The 18,448-nt window shown below is 40.9% G+C and overlaps 1 protein-coding gene across 1 annotated transcript in view; it reads right to left on the reverse strand.

Annotated features, from left to right (window-relative positions):
- stip1 (stress-induced phosphoprotein 1) overlaps nt 1-18,448 on the reverse strand; it is a 21,073-nt gene continuing 2,625 nt past the window's right edge. Inside the window, exons 2-14 of the mRNA XM_062048169.1 lie at nt 17,347-17,556; nt 17,118-17,259; nt 14,866-15,004; nt 13,211-13,382; nt 13,000-13,126; nt 12,778-12,880; nt 11,434-11,554; nt 9,848-9,944; nt 9,638-9,762; nt 9,515-9,551; nt 9,295-9,398; nt 487-659; nt 1-399 (exon numbers count right to left, since the gene is read on the reverse strand). Of these exons, the coding sequence (XP_061904153.1) occupies nt 327-399; nt 487-659; nt 9,295-9,398; nt 9,515-9,551; nt 9,638-9,762; nt 9,848-9,944; nt 11,434-11,554; nt 12,778-12,880; nt 13,000-13,126; nt 13,211-13,382; nt 14,866-15,004; nt 17,118-17,259; nt 17,347-17,556 (1,623 nt within the window). The 3' untranslated portion in view covers nt 1-326. The remainder of the gene's footprint in view (nt 400-486; nt 660-9,294; nt 9,399-9,514; nt 9,552-9,637; nt 9,763-9,847; nt 9,945-11,433; nt 11,555-12,777; nt 12,881-12,999; nt 13,127-13,210; nt 13,383-14,865; nt 15,005-17,117; nt 17,260-17,346; nt 17,557-18,448) is intronic.

The raw sequence follows: 18,448 nt of genomic DNA on the forward strand, positions 1-18,448 counted from the left end.
AACTTTAAAAGCATCGCTTTTAGTCAAACCATTCAGAGGGAAAACAAACAATCTCAAGTCGTGTTCAACATTGACAGCTGTGTTTGTGAAACTTCACTGCTTGCTGATATGAGAAAATGAACTTTAAAGTGAACTATAATCTTTAAAGTTGATGCAGTCAATCTTAAAGTGAATAGCGTCTGAAAAATGAAAAGTACACAAGGTTTCAGTGAAAACATGAACAGTATAATTTTTGAAGGCAACAAAAAGAACAATGTAATATTTAGAGATTTGCATTTTGTTCCCCTTTCTTAGGTGTTTCTTCACGCCTTGGCTTTTGTGTCACATCAATGGATGGCTATGAGTCCAACATCCAAGAGCTTCTGGATCTTCTTAGCAATAACTGGGTTTTTTAAGTGGCTGAGGAGAAGAACAAAAAAAGAGGATTTTTAATTAGTCATCTCCAAATGTAGACACAGGAAATGACACAAAAGTTGTGAAACATACTCGCTGAGCGCCTGGGGGTCCTTCTGCATTTGCTCGAGGATCATGCGCATGGCCGGGTCGGACATAATCTGCTGTACCTCGGGATCGGACATTGCTCTTTTCTTTACTTCCTCTGGAGTGTCGTTCCTCGTTGCCTGACTGACCATACAGCGCTGTAAGCCCTCTGTGGCTTCCTGAGTGGAGTAGGCGGAAGATACAAATCATTGCTTCTGCACATATCACTTTTTTTTTTTAAATCAACTTTTTGGATTGAATCTGTTGCCAAGGATTGGTCCAATCTTTGTTGACGGCAGTATTACGCTTAGTAAATAAGCACTAAGCAGGGGTGAGAACCTTTCACATTAAACTGATATTAAACAAAGAATGTAACCATATACAGAAGGATGTCAAACTTACGGCCCGCGGGCCGTATCAGGGCCACAAACAAGTTAAATCCGGCCTGCGGCATCAGTTGGCTAAATATAATAATTAGCTGCATTTTTTTTTTAATGAAAGACACTGCTGTTCTAAATGTGCCCACTGGATGTCGCAATAGCAATTCAGGTGTAACCTACGTCACACATGACATTGTTTAAAGATGACAAGATCTAACAAGATCTAGAGAGCTAACTGTAGTGATCGGCTGTTTACATCCCACCCGACGCCAACATGAACACAGCGCTCTCTCTCCTGCTGAACGCCGTAAACAAACAGCAGCGGGTCCACCCGGATGGTGTTCACATTATTGTAGGAGACTTTTAATAAGACCAACTTAAAGACTGTACTGCCAAAGTTTTACCAACATGTCAAGTGTTCTACTGGGGGAGAGAACACTCGGGATCATGTTTACACCAATATCAAGCACACACTCAAAGCCACACCCCTCCCCATCTCGGCCAGTCAGACCATCTTTCGCTCCTACTCTCTCCAGCCTACCCCCCCCTCAGATGCAAAGTCAGACCCACCATGAAGACAATTACAACCTGGCCTGAAAATGCTCTGTCAGGCCGACAGGACTGTTTCAGCTGTACAGACTGGGACTTATTTGAACACCAGGATCTGGAGACTTACACAGGAACTGTACTGGACTATATCAAGTTCTAAATTGGGAATTTGACTGTCGATAAAATCATGCATGATGAGCATGATGTCAGAGGGGTGCTCCTGACAGTGGACCTGCTGCTGGCCCAGACGGAGTTCCTTACAGGGTGCTCAGAGCGTGCGCCCACCAGCTCACCTCCACCTTTACCAGGATCTTCAACCTCTCCCTGGCCCAGGCAGTCATCCCGTCCTGCCTGAAGTCAGCAATAATAATCACAGTGCCGAAGAAGTCTCCCATCACCACCCTGAATGATTACCGCCCGGTGGCCCTCACCCCGGTAATCATGAAGTGCTTCGAGAGGCTGGTTCTACAGCATATCAAGGACTATCTCTCCCAAGATTTCGACCCCTACCAGTTCGCATATCGGGCGAACAGATCCACTGAGGATGCCATCACTGTGGCTCTCCACTTTGCTCTACACCACCTGGAGCAACAGCAGAGCTACGTCTGGATGCTCTTTGTGGATTACAGTTCTGCCTTTAATACAATAATACCGGACATCCTCGTTACAAAACTGAACACTCTCGGGCCCCCCCCCCCCTCAATTGTGCCTGGATTAAGGACTTTCTCTCCAACCGGCCCCAGACTGTGCGACTTGGCCCCCACCTCTCCACCACCCGCACGTTGAATACCGGCTCCCCACAGGGCTGCGTGCTGAGCCCTCTTCTGTACTGCCTCTACACCTACGACTGCAGTCTGACCCACAACAACAACCTCATAGTGAAGTTCGCGGACGACACTACGGTGGTCGGACTCGTCTCAAAGGGGGACGAGGGAGACTACAGAGAGGAGGTCCGGAAGTTGGCAGACTGGTGCTCAGAGAACAACCTTGCTCTGAACACCAAGAAAACCAAGGAGATCGTCATCGACTTCAGGAAACACAACACTGACCTAGCCCCCCTCTACATCAAGGGTGAGTGTGTGGAGAGGGTCCACACCTTCCGGTCTCTTGGCGTCCTTATTTCTGACAACATCTCCTGGTCAGAGAACACTACTGCCATCACTAAGAAGGCTCAGCAGCGGCTGCACTTCCTGAGAGTCCTCAAAAAGTACAAACTGGACTCCAACCTGTTGCTGACCTTCTACCGCTCATCCATCGAGAGCCTGCTGACATACTGCACGTTGCAGAAAAGGAGAGGCTCCAGAGAGTGGTAAAGGCAGCACAGCGGATCATCGGCTGCCCTCTCCCCTCCCTGACAGACATTTACATCTCAAAAGTTAAACGCATCCCAACACAATTAGTCAATTAAATGCAAACACAAAAGAACATATTTCACCACTTTTTTTTTATATTTTAGGGAAAGCTGAACTTCCCTTGCAGTCTTTATCAATCGCCACTGCTGTATATCAAGCTAGAACAATGCGGGTGAGAGAAGTCAGCAACTCAGATCCTATAGCTTCAGGACAAGTAATGGCTCTAAGGGCTGGGTGGGTCTGGCTGGGGTGCAAAGCAGAGAGCCGTAGCCCCATTGCCCAAGCCGCCAACTAGCATAATTTCACTAGTTAACATCTCATATTGATCTATTTTAGCAATTGGCACCACTTTACCTACATAACACTCCTTTTTGGGGTTAAGTTGATCCTTGTATAGTTGTGCAAGTGTTAGTGGCATTTCAGCAGCTTTTGACACGGATTTATACCGGATTTTTGACTTTTACATTATCATTCTGTTCACTTTCACTGTAATGATTGCAAACGCTTCCATCCTCGATGGCTTCACATCCGGTTCCGAAAAATTTAATGCGTTTCTATCCACCGGCTTCAAGCATGCATTATATTGATCGTTCTGGAGCCACAAATCGTAGAACTTGCACTTACCAATCTTATGCAAGTGATCTGCCTTTGCTGTAGGCTTTCGTTAAGTGTTCTCCACTGCTATGCTAAGCTGTACCACACCGCTGCGCGCACACAGCACACACCAGCTGGTAGTGCGCGTTTAATTCTGTCCGTGCAGCACATGGTAGCCTACTTAAGTTTAGTTTTGTAGTTACGCTATAGCGTCTGCAAAAATCTAAACACTTAAGAGCAAGACTGAAGTTTATCCCATCCATCCATTTTCTAAGACTGAAGTTTATGCATGTTTTAAATAATAATTAAATTCGATTTTTAAGACCTTTTGAAATTTTATTTAAGATCTTTTATGAGATCACACAATATATCGTAACAGTAATCATTTCTGAAAAAATTGTACGTCTGCGTGCTGTCTGTGCCTTATAATTAAAGGCCTACTGAAACCCACAACTACCGACCACGCAGTCTGATAGTTTATATATCAATGATGAAATCTTAACATTATAACACATGCCAATACGGCCGGGTTAACTTATAAAGTGACATTTTAAATTTGCCGCTAAACTTCCGGTTCAAAACGCCTCTGAGGATGACGTATGCGCGTGACGTAGCCCGGCGAACACGGGTATGCCTTCCACATTGAAGCCAATACGAAAAAGCTCTGTTTTCATTTCATAATTCCACAGTATTCTGGACATCTGTGTTCGTGAATCTGTTGCAATCATGTTCATTGCATTATGGAGAAGGAAGCTGAGCAAGCAAAGAAGAAAGTTGTCGGTGCGAAATGGACGTATTTTTCGAACGTAGTCAGCAACAACAGTACACAGCCGGCGCTTCTTTGTTTACATTCCCGAAAGATGCAGTCAAGATGGAAGAACTCGGATAACAGAGACTCTAACCAGGAGGACTTTTGACTTCGATACACAGACGCCTGTAGAGAACTGGGACAACACAGACTCTTACCAGGATTACTTTGATTTGGATGACAAAGACGCAGACGTGCTACTGTGAGTATGCAGCTTTGGCTTCTAAACATTTGATCGCTTGACCGTATGTGCGCAACTTTTTTTTGCGTATGTACGTAACTTTTTTAAAAATATATAAGCTTTATGAACCTTGGGTTAGGTGAACGGTCTTTTGGGCTGAGTGATTGTGTGTGTTGATCAGGTGTTTGAATTGTATTGGCATGTTCTATGGAGCTAGGAGCTAGCATAGGAGCTAGGAGCTAGCATAACAAACACGCAGGTGTTTTTATGCAGGATTAATTTGTGGCATATTAAATATAAGCCTGGTTGTGTTGTGGCTAATAGAGTATATATATGTCTTGTGTTTATTTACTGTTGTAGTCATTCCCAGCTGAATATCAGGTACCGTGAGTATGCAGCCTTGGCTGCTAAACATTTGATAGCTTGACCGTATGTGCGCGTCACGTACGTAACTTTTTAAAAATATATAAGCTTTATGAACCTTGGGTTAGGTGAACGGTCTTTTGGGCTGAGTGATTGTGTGTGTTGATCAGGTGTTTGAATTGTATTGGCGTGTTCTATGGAGCTAGGAGCTAGCAGAGGAGCTAGGAGCTAGCGTAACAAACACGCAGGTGTTTTTATGCAGGATTAATTTGTGGCATATTAAATATAAGCCTGGTTGTGTTGTGGCTAATAGAGTATATATATGTCTTGTGTTTATTTACTGTTGTAGTCATTCCCAGCTGAATATCAGGTACCGTGAGTATGCAGCCTTGGCTGCTAAACATTTGATAGCTTGACCGTATGTGCGCGTCACGTACGTAACTTTTTAAAAATATATAAGCTTTATGAACCTTGGGTTAGGTGAACGGTCTTTTGGGCTGAGTGATTGTGTGTGTTGATCAGGTGTTTGAATTGTATTGGCGTGTTCTATGGAGCTAGGAGCTAGCAGAGGAGCTAGGAGCTAGCGTAACAAACACGCAGGTGTTTTTATGCAGGATTAATTTGTGGCATATTAAATATAAGCCTGGTTGTGTTGTGGCTAATAGAGTATATATATATGTCTTGTGTTTATTTACTGTTGTAGTCATTCCCAGCTGAATATCAGGTCACCCCCGGCTCTCACAGCATCTTCCCTATCTGAATAGCTTCAACTCCCCACTAGTCCTTCACTTGCACTTTACTCATCCACAAATCTTTCATCCTCGCTCAAATTAATGGGGAAATTGTCGCTTTCTCGGTCCGAATCTCTCTCACTTCATGCGGCCATCATTGTAAACAATAGGGAACTTTGCGTATATGTTCAACTGACTACGTCACGCTACTTCCGGTAGGGGCAAGCCTTTTTTTTATCAGATACCAAAAGTTGCAATCTTTATCGTCGTTGTTCTATACTAAATCCTTTCAGCAAAAATATGGCAATATCGCGAAATGATCAAGTATGACACATAGAATAGATCTGCTATCCCCGTTTAAATAAAAAAAAATCATTTCAGTAGGCCTTTAAGTATTTTAGTAAAAAAAAACCCGGAAGACAAAATATTTTTTCTTCCTGGTGGTCAACCCCTCCAGATCCAACCACAGGATTTAGAGAAAGGTAGGGTGAGCAGAGCCCACAAAGGAGCCTCCTCATTGGCTGACGCGATATATTGTGAAGTGCGTGCACGGTGCCAACTTGTTTTCAGTAGAGCATGGCTGCCGAACACCCACCTGGAATAATTGCGCTTGCTGTTACAGCAAACACTGCTAAAAAACTCAAAAAAGAAAATCAGAGGAAGAAAAGAAGGACGCTATACATCGAAAAAAACAAAAAGCCAAAACTCTAATAAATATTGGTCCAGCGTATTCATATGCGTATGGAGGGCATTGCGGGCCAGTTTTGGACTAACTTCGGACATGCAAGTGGCTGTTTTCCTTCTAGACAGGTAATCTGATGTTCCATTCTCTCATATTTTGTGTGTATACTTTTGTGTGGCTACGTGTGTTACCGACAGTGTTGGGACTAACGCGTTACTAAGTAACGCGTTACTGTAACGCCGTTAGTTTCGGCGGTAACTAGTAATCTAACGCGTTATTTTTTTATATGCAGTAACTCAGTTACCGTTACTGCATGATGCGTTACGGCGTTATTTTTATGTAGTATCGGCTAGAAATAGAAGATCTGAGCGTGTTTTATTGGAGCGCTCCGGTGGAAAAGAAGAGGCGTGCTTTCCCCCACCCACAGAAAGCACGCCTCCCCGCAGGAGAGACGTTCCTCCAGAGCCGTACTTCGGGTCTAACAACCTTCACTTTACCCGGAAGAGGGTCTTTACAGCTGAGGGTGAATGACGAGCCCGGCGGTTTGTTGCAACTTTGTGACTTTATTGGACGCAGCCATCCACCAAGCTAGAGCACCTACACGCACTCACTGTCGCCGCTCCCTCACCTCTCTCGCCCACTCACTCACTGACGTCACTCACCTCTCATGCTGTCATATCTTAAAGGGCCACACACACATACGCTACTCTCATAACAACTAACAAGACATCATGGCGATGCCAGAAGTCGAAACTCTTCAGGCCAAGACTCAGCTGCACCTCAGGGAGAAAATTCACTCTAAGAACAAAAATTTACAGATTCCAGACAGGATGGTATGAAAGAGGAGTGAGGGAAGTCATCTATGGGTTGAAAAACCATCTCTGAACAGAGGAGGTGGTCTGCGACACCACCCACATACAACACTGTCCTTTCAACCATTCCTAAAAGACTCTGTAATTTAGCCACCAACAAATAACATGAGTTAGAAACATTCTGGTCACAGAAGGTGACCAGAATGCCAGTGTATTCAACTGAATGGAATGAACTAGATCTGACCAATCTAAGTCTATGAGCATGAACTGATGAAGCATACTTGGATGAGAAGCGAAAAGTCTTCGAAGACGAACCTAAACAGTCCAGTTGTGATTGATTGAATGCCCTGAGATTACAACGACATGGATAAATGAAAACATTCATAGACTTGTATCATTATTTTTTGTGTATATTTAAACACTACATTTTGGTCTATGTAACATGTAATAATGGTTTCTTGGTCAAAATGATAGATTTTGCGGTAAAGACCTTTCTTCAAGCCAATTTTTGGCTTAGTTAAAAAACGGTTGGTTTTGAGAGGAGGAGTTGTTAGATGCAAATAAAGACCTCCCTGCCACACCCCTTCAAGCTGACGAGCCTTTCGTTCCCGCCCTGGCAGCCTTGTTTACTACAATAGTTGTTTTGTTTTGCCAAGACCATATGGAATATGGACACCGGTGATCACCACCAGGCATCTAAATTTTACCTGACTTACACCACAACACAACATCCCGGATTAAATAGCGAGACCATGCGGCTCACGGTGTTTTGTTGTCGGCTGGTACAATACACTGGCTAAGGTTAAACTTCTACCAAGTCATCATCTCTCCCATGCTAGATCCTGGATGTATGTATGTTTATATTGACAATAAAATGCATTTATATTCTATATCATGGTAATATTTTTAATGCAATGCTGCCTTGAAACCTTGTAAACAATAGAGGCCCGGACCAGCTAATACAGTTGGCTATGCTACGGGCTACATAATCGTTCGCGAACATAATTATAATACGAACTGGTCCACTGCCGAAAACAGTCAGCACTGGTCTAATTAAAAGTAGTTTTTAGGAAGATCATTCTTTATTTTGTCGGTGGATCGGGAGGCTTTTGTCTTACATTAGAAGGCTAAGCGCGCTGCACAAAAAATCTAGCTAACATTGCTAACGTATTCACATATTTCTAACCTACTGTTGTTGTTATTACTTACCGTTTCATTGTGTCCTCCGTTGTCATAAATAGTAGTCACCAAGCCCGCCATTAAAAGTATGGTATTCCCCCCTAAAATGTATCTTTTAGTGAAGGTCCGTGGTTGAAGCAGGGATAATCTTTGCACACATTTAAAGCGACTTCTCACAGGAAGGCACATTACCACGAATCATAAAAGTTAAATATAAGGCACTTTTTACTTTGAATGAGGCTGAAAGTTAGTGTAGTGACTTGCGCTGGTTAAAGCAAACATAGCATTTTCCTTCATTGGGTTTCATCGTTGAAATTATGTTGCACAGTCGGTTTTACATCAATTTAAATTGGCCGAGTCATGCAAGGATGTTTGGGTAAATGTCTACCATATATGAATAATGAACTTACGTCACGTATGGCTAAATCGTCACAAAAAGAGTACCGGTAAATTTTAAACGGACCGTTTGGAGGAAGTAGGAAGTAAGGCAAGATTGTTTTATTATCTCTGCATTATCACAGTTTGATTTCAAATTTTCAAGACTTATGCATATCCCAAATACACAAGACTTTTATTTACAAGTTAGAATGCATTAAAAAAAAATCCATCCGTTGTCATGTCTTTGATAATGATTGTGAACGATAATCAAAATTCCCAAAAAAGTGCAGTTCCCCTTTAAGTGTTTTCTATCAGGCATTCTTGCTTTGCTGGAATAAAAAATTGCAGCATTAGCTCGAGGCAGTGCGACTTAGTGCAAGTTTCTCCGCCAACTGTTGGAGCCGGATCAACCCAATTTCACGTCACAAGCAATAAATACATCGAAGTATCGCACCGCTTGATTTTACGGAACAGCTTAGTCATACATAAAAGACTAAACTAGGGTCACACTACTGTTTACTGTCGAAGTGTGAGAAGCATTTTTTAATTTTGTTTCTGCATTAGTGTAAAGAACAGGAAATGGGGTAGTCAGTAATATGTTAAAATAGAAGCAAAACTCCACAACAATCGTCTCAGAGATTGTCAGCAGAGTTTTGTTGTGAAGCGCAGAACTGTGAAAGAAGGGGCATGGCAAATGAGAAAAAATCTGGAATTAATAGCCTCTTTTCCACCGATGCTACTTCACAAGGTAACCGTGCATGCATGGCATGGCTCAACTGCCCAGTTTGGGTGCTTTTTATGATACCTTTGAGGAAGAATCAAGCTCCATAGCCTTGTGGTACACGTCCATAGCTTTGCTAAAATCTTTCATGGCCTCCAAAGCTGCTCCTTTGCGTGTGTACCCTTTAACTGTGGACACATTTTCTTAAATTAGCTCTTAAATGTGACAAGAACTAAACTTCAATTGCAATGTGAAACATATTTCATGTTTCAGTAATTAAAATAGAAAGGAATGTCCAACTCACTGAAAGTGGGTTCAAGCTTGATGCACTCCTCACAGTCCTGACCATACAAAAAAAGACAAGTTATTTAAATGTGACTACAGTAATTAAATCACACTCTGGTGCTTTGTCAATGCTGAACAGCACCTTCAGGGCCAGTTGAAACTCCAACAACTTTGTGTAGCATGCAGCTCTGTTACTGAAGAGTTTTGCATCACTTGGGTTTCTTTTAATAGCCTCACTGTAATGTTTCATGGCTAAGGGGTAGTCACCTACAGGAAAAAAACAAGAGTTACGATGACTGTTGAATTACAATTGGAATGGAAAGCAACAAGAGCTTTAAACTGTTGCACAAACCTTTCTGGAAGGCCTCATTGCCCTTGTTCTTCTCCTCCAGGGCTAAGTCAGGATTTATGTAGGCTTGTTTCTCCTGTTCTTTCAGGATCTTCTCTGCCTGCAAAATTCGGTCAAAATAATGAGTAGAGTTAAGTATATAATGTTTTTTACTTACAGTCATGGGAAATAATTAAGACCCTATTGTACATGCAAAAGGGTAAACATTTGGCAAAACTACCATGTAGTCTGTAGTATTTGTTTTTTGACAAATACACCACATGTCAAAGCTGTTTTCAAACAGACATTCGACCCCATTGGTCAGATTGACTTGGAATTTCAAGAATCAACACAAAATTTGGTACACACCTTTAGAGGACTGGACAAGCACATGTGTACAATTAGGTTCAAAACATGGCTGCCATTACCTAAAACATGTGTCCTAATTCAAATGACAGTAAGTTATTGTATCTTTAAAAACTGTAAAACTACAGTAGGAACCACTGTAAATTTGCCTCATCCTTCACTTTAAGCGTGAGTGAAGAATGCCTGAATAATGCACTACCGACCTGATAAGTTCAAAAGAGATGATACAGCATTATCTGCTCACAGATGGTACCAGGTTTGTGCAACAGTTTCACAGATGGTACCTGGTGTTTGTTTGTCCTAAATAGTCCTACTCCTTAACTTCAGTCATACGCAATATTCTCACAAGATTGAGGAAAATATACAGCGTAGGTGTCCAATCCGATATTGATCTTGGACATAGTACGGATAATAGCAAAAAAACAAATATTTTAAAAAAATAAAAAAATATTGGATGATAATTGTCTTGCATCTAAAATCTACGGTAAAAGATCTGATACAACCAGTCTTGCAGAGTGTTTATTTTTGCAAAGCTGCACATCCAGTTAACATCTAATGTGCTCCAACAAACACATACGGTTGGAATTATTTTGTATTTCAGTGAATTTACAAAAAGGTAAACATGATAGGCTATAGGATACTAGGAGCTAGCAGCCACACAACAGCTAGGTACACAATGGAGCACAAACTAGACATATGTAGTAAGTGTCCTTAATTGAACAATATTGCAGTCTAAAATATTACATTTGTCATAAACGTGTTGAAAATTACAGTTGCATATTACAGATAAAAAGTATCCAAGGCAGAAGCGCATTAGGATGAATTCATAAATGTATCAGCATTATTCAACTTATTTTGTCATGAGTTTAGTTTAATTCATTATTGTGACCGCTAGGTGTCACCAAAAACAAATTACCACTTTACTTCAACTAAAAGACAGCATACGTCTGCCATAAGGTTTGTGTCTTTTATACCTACCCATGTAATTTCACTTGATTACACCTTTCCTAACATTCCAAATTACAAAATAATACAAGTCTTGCTGATATCGTATCGGATTAATATCAGTTGTATTGGTTATAAAGTTGTATCGGTACAACCCTAACAGTGAACACCTCAGTTAACGTCTAATTGTAATGCAAATGTTTTGCATTTTCATATGTAGAGACATAGACATGCATTTACTGTAAACTAGATTAATTAGGTGTGATGAGTTGTGTGTGTTTGTGTTGCAGGTGATGCACCTGTTGACACTTTTTTAAGACATCAGGAGTGCGGTGCTCTGTTAAACTCTTGTTGAAATATTGAACAGCTTCTTTGTACTTCTCCTGTTTGAAGTACGAGTTACCGATCCTGGCGAGTGCCCTTTAAATGGAAAAGATAAAAATTAATAAGCACCCTATTATGTCAAACATCATTCCTCTATGAAAGTCTAAACACACCTAAGAGCATAATTAAATGTTTCTCCTTTCCCCTTGTTCTTTAACAGACATTTCACTATTCTTCAGAAAGCAACGGTACTCTATTATTAGGGATTCTGAACCGCGGTTCGTGTTCGTGTGTTTGTATGTGTGTGAGCAAGCGCAAGCAAATACCAGCCTTCCAGTTAAAGGTAGCGAGAAACCCTCACGACGTAAAGTCCAATCATTGTTGTGTATTTCCCCCTCACATTGTTGTAAGTGGAGCACAAGACAAAACCAATTAAGAAATATGGCCAGCACTAGCATAGATGTTGAAAGATAACATTTTGAAGAAGGACCGACTTCATTCAAATGCACCTCGCTAGAAACACCGCCTCACCATTGTAGGCAGCTCACGTAGCGTTGCGAAAATCAAACTCAAAAGATTCTACCCTTAACTGGGACACTCAGGCACTGAATGACTTTGTGACTGAACTATTGATCCAGACTAGGTGAGTAAATCTACCTATTAAATAATCGGGCGAAAAAATTTATTTTTGAATCACAATTTCTGTTTATAGGTTTGCTATGATTCAACTCCAGAGACGATTTGTTCAAATCCTTTTTTAGTTTGTGGATAAACACTTTTTGTTCCTGAAATGATCATTGCTCAACTTGTTTTTTTGTGTTGGCACACATTATTTTGGACTACCTCAAATTCAAACTGCAATTTTAAGTATTTTCATTAAATAATAACGATTGACATTATAAAAAAATCCACAATTTGGGTTACTGCTTGGCGTTGCAAAACCACTTGTGAGAAGCACAGGTGTATGCAATTTCCCATTTAAACGTTTTGTCCAGTAACGTTTTATAGTATTCACTACCCACTGATACTTACTGCTGAATATACTTTTTTGTTGACAAACAGAAAAAATAACGTTGAGGAAAAGTGTTTATACAAACAACGTACCGAAACAGAAACAAAAACAAAAACTGTTGGCCAAAAAAAAAAAAATTGAGGTACAGATTGTATTGTGTATTGTTTATAAAAAAAAGGCAATTACACCCACTTTTTACAATAATGGAGCGAAAGCTACCATCTAAAACTCTTTGAATAGCAAAGGAGATTTATGTTTTCCACATCAAAATAACCCTAAAAAAATCAAATAATCAAGAAGAACTCACTTTGCAATTTGTCTGTAGTCTTCACGGTTCTCTCTGCCAACCTCAATAGCCTTCTCACAGAGTTCCCTGCACTTTTCAAAATCACCCTTCTCGAAGTGAACAGCTAAAGGAAACATACAAAAGACGACAAGATTCTGAGTGAACTGATCTATATTACTGGCAAATCTATATTACACAAAAATCTGAAAGACAATCAAATCAAAGTTAGAATCTGGTATTAACCGGCTTGGTTAGAGATATAAGCCATGTTGGTAGGATCATGTTTGACTGCTTCTTCGTAATGCTTCAGCGCCGTCTCAAAGTCCTTGTTCTTATATGCAGTATTCCCAAGTTCTTTTTCTTTCAAGGCCTGCCGGGAATTAACACTGGTATTTATATACTCATCTGTGGCCAAACACCCCTCAAATGTGAGCTAAATCATTTTTGAACTTACATTTCTCTTGTTATCAGGGAGGTCTTCGTTTGAAGGAGGAGGAGGCTGCTTTTCTTTGGGCTTGGAAGGAGGAGGAGTAGGAGGTGTGGGTTCATCATCATCATCCATCCCAGACAAGTTTAGTCCCAGCAGCACAGATAGTGTGGTCATCACTCTGGGATCCTGCAGCTTCCTGCAAATACAAATATAGCACACAACACTCTTTGTGAAGTTTTAAAGCTTTTTATCAAAAATGGGTTTACCCCGAAAGGGATACGCGGTAGAAAATGGATGGATGGATGGATGGATGGGTTTACTCTAGGGAAAAGCTTCTTCATGTTTAATTAGCTCTACTAGATAATCTACTGGACACATGGAATATAACAAGAAAAATTATTGTAGTGACACCGTAAGTATGGCCCCAAAACTTCACAGTTTTGCGAGTTTACTGCCTGGTCTGACAATACTATGGTTCCGCTCCGTCAGACAGCAGTGGTGAGGACACCATCAAGTTCCTGCAGTGAAATCACGCAAGACAATTGATATGTTGAACTTTTGCAACAACAACCACGCAGAAGATCTAACAGGACGATGAGAAAAAGAACTTGTTTGTGGGTTTTTTTCAGATTTTTGTGCTTCTAACGTAAATATCCAATTATTAAACACAGAGCACATGCCAGGCTCCAACTGGCAACCATACATCCCCACTAATTTAGAATTACGTCGAGCAGTGCTAGCTAGTGTGCTAAAAAACCATGGCTTGTCAAAACCGCTGTGCAGCACGGCTTGTAAAGATGTTAGGTAGTGAAGTTTAACCAACCATACCTCGCACAGCCACATTTGTTGACATCTGTTACACCTGCACGCTGCCCTTCTGTTTATTGTATAATTCAATTTATCCAGCCATCCATCCATTTATGTTATGTTTTATGCTCCAGACTATTCGTCTTTAGTGGAAAAGGTGAAAAAATGGCTCTTTTAATAGTTATGGTTGCTGAAACACCGAACACTTTTTTCATCTGCAAGCTGCGTCAAGAAAAAGGCATGCCACCTTAAAAAAAGAGAAGCCAGTGATTCTTAATTTACCTACTTATTCATGGAAGCCATTGAGGAATGCAGATTTGGCACTTCCAATTAGTCAAAGATAAAGTGTAGTATGGGTGTCATTTTCTAAACGCAGCTCTTTTTCTTTCTTTTTATTAGCCTGTGGCACATGGCAGAAATAAAATTAAAAACAGCAATAATTGAAAAATAGAGCAAATATTAATATGAGAAAAATCTGAAATGTTGATACCAATAACAAAAACAAAAAGATTTGTCTTTAAATATATGTTTTACACATTTTATTACCTTTTTCTTTTACATTAACATTGTTTGCCTTATATACTTGAAGACTTCCCACTAATGCTGTTTTTACTTAGTTTATTTTATTATCGTGGTATCAAATGAGTATTGAGAATCATGGAAATTCTTCAGTATCGACTACTGAAATTCCGGTATCATGACAACCCTGTCTTCTGTATTTTCTTTACCCCATTAGGTATGTGAGGAAAAAAGTAACATGTTATAAAATGGGCAAGATTCTTAAGCTAACAAGATAACATACACACTCTTGTACGCATGCATGCAAATATACAAACAAGAAGAAAAACAAGAACAAGAACAAAAATACATACGTGCCGAGCGCTGAAGGGTTGCTCCTGAGCTGCTCCAGGAGTTCTCTGTAGCTCGGATCTGCCAAGAGCTCCCGGGTTCGAGAATCAGTCTCCAGTTTTTGATACAAATTGGGCATGGCAAAAGGATTCATCGATTTCTCTGAAGGAAAAACATAACTGCTCATTAGCTGAACAAGGTGCCAAGCTGAAAAGATGTTCCTTGTTTTCCGTCACATTTTTGCTGAGCAGTACGGCTCAGATTAGTTTACAAAATAATGAATATCGCACCAAATATAACCAAACTGTACTGCTTGGTGGAAAAAGCTTGAGTCAGTAATAGTAAGTGTGGCCACTGATGACTAAAATGCAATGAAATAAAAGTGTCTTCTTATCGTGTACATACTACTTCTCCCAACAGTCAATAGACCCTTTTCCACCGCAGGAGCTTTCCCACTTACCCAGGTAAATATAGTTCCCCCTGTGCTTAGAACAAAAACTACCCGGGTAGTTTTTGTTCTTTAGGAACCCCTCGGAGTTACTCCTAGCTGGGTTGGACTTTTCGAAGCTACCCAGAAAGTTTTCAGGGGCAGGCTGTGCTGTCAAACGCTGATTGGTTGATCACAGTTGGGGGTGTTCCTAAAACTTCCTTTTTCAAACTCGATTGCTATCAGAATGTGTGGCAATTTGTTTATTTTATATCTCTTGTGTGTTTCTATTACAATGAACAACAGACATTGACAACAGAGAGAAAAAAACACAAACCACACATGAACCTATACAGCGTTTCCCCCAGAAAATGTGTTAGTTAAGGTGGTGTCTCTCCAGGGGTTGGGGGCGCATCGCCCGGGACAGGCGGACGGACGGGGAAGGGGGTGGGTGGGTGTAAGGAACAGTGTAATTTGGCCTCTCGCCACCATCACGTCTCCATCTCATCGCTGCCACCACAGACTGGGGGGCAATAGACTACAGACTGTGGTGAAGTAGGCCGGCTTCGTCGCGTGAAGAAGCCTACAATTTTTGGTTGTGTTTTCCGCTCCTTATGCTGAATGGCAATATACGATATATATCTCAATATTTTTTCTGTAAAGTAAAAACAAAACACAAAACAGTCCTAGTTACCTGAGATACGCCTAGTTACCTGAGATACTAAGTATGTCATTATTATGACTTAGTAAGTCAATATTTTGACTTAGTAATTGACCAAGTCAAAATAATGCCAAAATAATGACTTAAGTCAAATTAATGACTTATTGTAAATAAGCGTTTGCAATAAGCGTTTGAAAAACAGTTAAAAGTGGGGCCACATGCTGACATATGCTCAACTCATTATGCTTAATTTATTACAGCATTTGGGAAGCCTGTAGTTGATTTTTATTATGTAAATGTTATATTTTTATGAACATGTGATAGCAGGGACCCTGCCATTTAAAACTAGGCTGCTACATTACTAATGATTAATGTTACTATAGCTGAAAAAATAGTACAATAGCAATAGGAGAGACTATTCATCCCTGAACACCATGGAGTTCATGTAGGCTTTATGATGCAGTTACATTATTATATCAACCATCAGAGACAGCTTCAGGAAACTCTTCATTTAACATAATGTCGTTTTTTGCTGCTTCAACACAGCTCAATCAATACAGAAAAAGGTAAAGTGAAATAACTTAGTTGTTAACTGTCGGTCAATAACGCTTGTCTTTCTCTCAGACAGATAGGGCTTTGCTGTCCGTAACACACGCACGCACACACACACACACACACCGCACTGTGAGCTAACGTTACGCTAAAAGCTAATTAGCCTTCACCTCAAGGAGCAAGCTGAGCTGCCTCTTATGTTTCTAGAATGTCAACGGGCTCATATTGATGTTACTAGTAGTTGACTGGGAGGTGTGTATTATAATTTGGGGAGAGTCCGCTGCTTACCCGCTAAACACCTTTCGGCTCACCACACCGCAGGAGCACTGACTCCATGCGCTCTGAATATGCACTGCTGATTGGCGGTTACCGCTCTGCGTGTAACCAATCAGACGGTTCAATGGTGGGTGCTGAAGAGACGTACTGACAGAGGCAGTACGAAGCGTAGCAGCTTGTTAAGACATTAGTTTAGGCGGCGGCTCTTTGTTGTTAAGGCGGCCGCCTTAACAACAAAGCACTGCGGGAAACCCTGCTATAGATCCAGGAATCAGAAGTTCCAGGAACCAACTTTTGGTGGAAAAGGGCCTAATTTTACCCCTTGGTTCCCTTTTCTGTACAGATAGAAAAAGACCTACCTGCAAGCCGGGACTCGATGTTCTGTAAACCCTCCTTTAGCTGCTGATTGGTCGGCTCTTTGCGAAGTCCCTCTTGGTACGTCGATTTGGCATCCTCAAGCCGACCAAGGAATTCCTGTGCTGCAGCTTTACGGGAATACCCCTTGTTGATAAAGATGGGGATTGGCTATCAGATTAGACTTCTGCATGGCTTGAATAGTCACAAGGATTACAGGACAAGCCGCCTCACCTTTCCCCAATCTGGTTTTATCTTGATGGTCTCACAAGCATCCTCCAAGGCCTTTTCGTAATTGCCCTTTTTGGCATAGGCAGCGGAGCGGTTACTGAACAGGACATGATTTTTGGGATCGAGGGTCAGGGCTTCAGTGTAACAGCGTACTGCCTCGTCAATATTCCCTGCACTCAGTGCTTTGTTGCCCTGGTCTTTTAATGCAGACACCTGTAAAACATGAGGAGAAAAATAAACAAACTTTAAAATATCACAATGATTACCATGAATAGAGGGTTTTGAAGATATACTGTAAATGAAAAACATTTAATACTATCATCATTATATATGATATATCATTATATTGACATGCACCTGCGGATAGGTTGATTGACAACACTAAATTGGCCTTAGTGTGAGAATGTGAGTGTAAATTTTGTCTCTGTGTTTAGCCCTGCGATTAGGTGGCGACTAGTCGAGGGTGTACCCCGCCTTCCACCTGAGTGCAGCTGTGATAGGCTCCAGCACCGCTGCGAGCCCGAAAGGGACAATCGGCAGAAAATGGATGGATGGATTGTTGTAACGCACGTGTCTAGCTTTGTCCTGCCAACTTGACAGCGTCAAGCAAATGAACGCATCTTCAAAGCAATGTAGCATTCCAGCCAGCGGTTAACGTTTCTTTACAGTGCAAACTAAGCAACTTCTAAGTCAATTATCCTGGCCTCGTTGGCAGAAAATTAATTTAGTTTCTTAAAAAATATCATCAGTGGGTGATGAGGAATAGCTAAACATTCTACACTACACATCGTAGGAGGAAATGCTAACCGCTAAGCTAGAGCTCCTGAATGTCAAGAGAGATGGGCGGATTAATACAAACATCCAGAGTAAAGATACCAAGTATACAGGTAGTATCCTTACAAAGTCAATACTACAGCGGTAAGATTTATATTTTTTATGATCAAAAAAACTTTGGTCATTTTTATTACTATTTACAAACATTTTAAAAGAAATGTAGATAGAAATATGATACAACAGAAATTAGCCAGCTATTGACAGTAAATAATACAACCGGAAATGATGCAGTACATTACTGCAGACGTCAGCAGCCAAATTTTTGTGATAG

The sequence above is a fragment of the Entelurus aequoreus genome, linkage group LG05 (genome assembly GCF_033978785.1).
Source record: "Entelurus aequoreus isolate RoL-2023_Sb linkage group LG05, RoL_Eaeq_v1.1, whole genome shotgun sequence".
In the NCBI taxonomy this organism is placed as follows: domain Eukaryota; kingdom Metazoa; phylum Chordata; class Actinopteri; order Syngnathiformes; family Syngnathidae; genus Entelurus; species Entelurus aequoreus.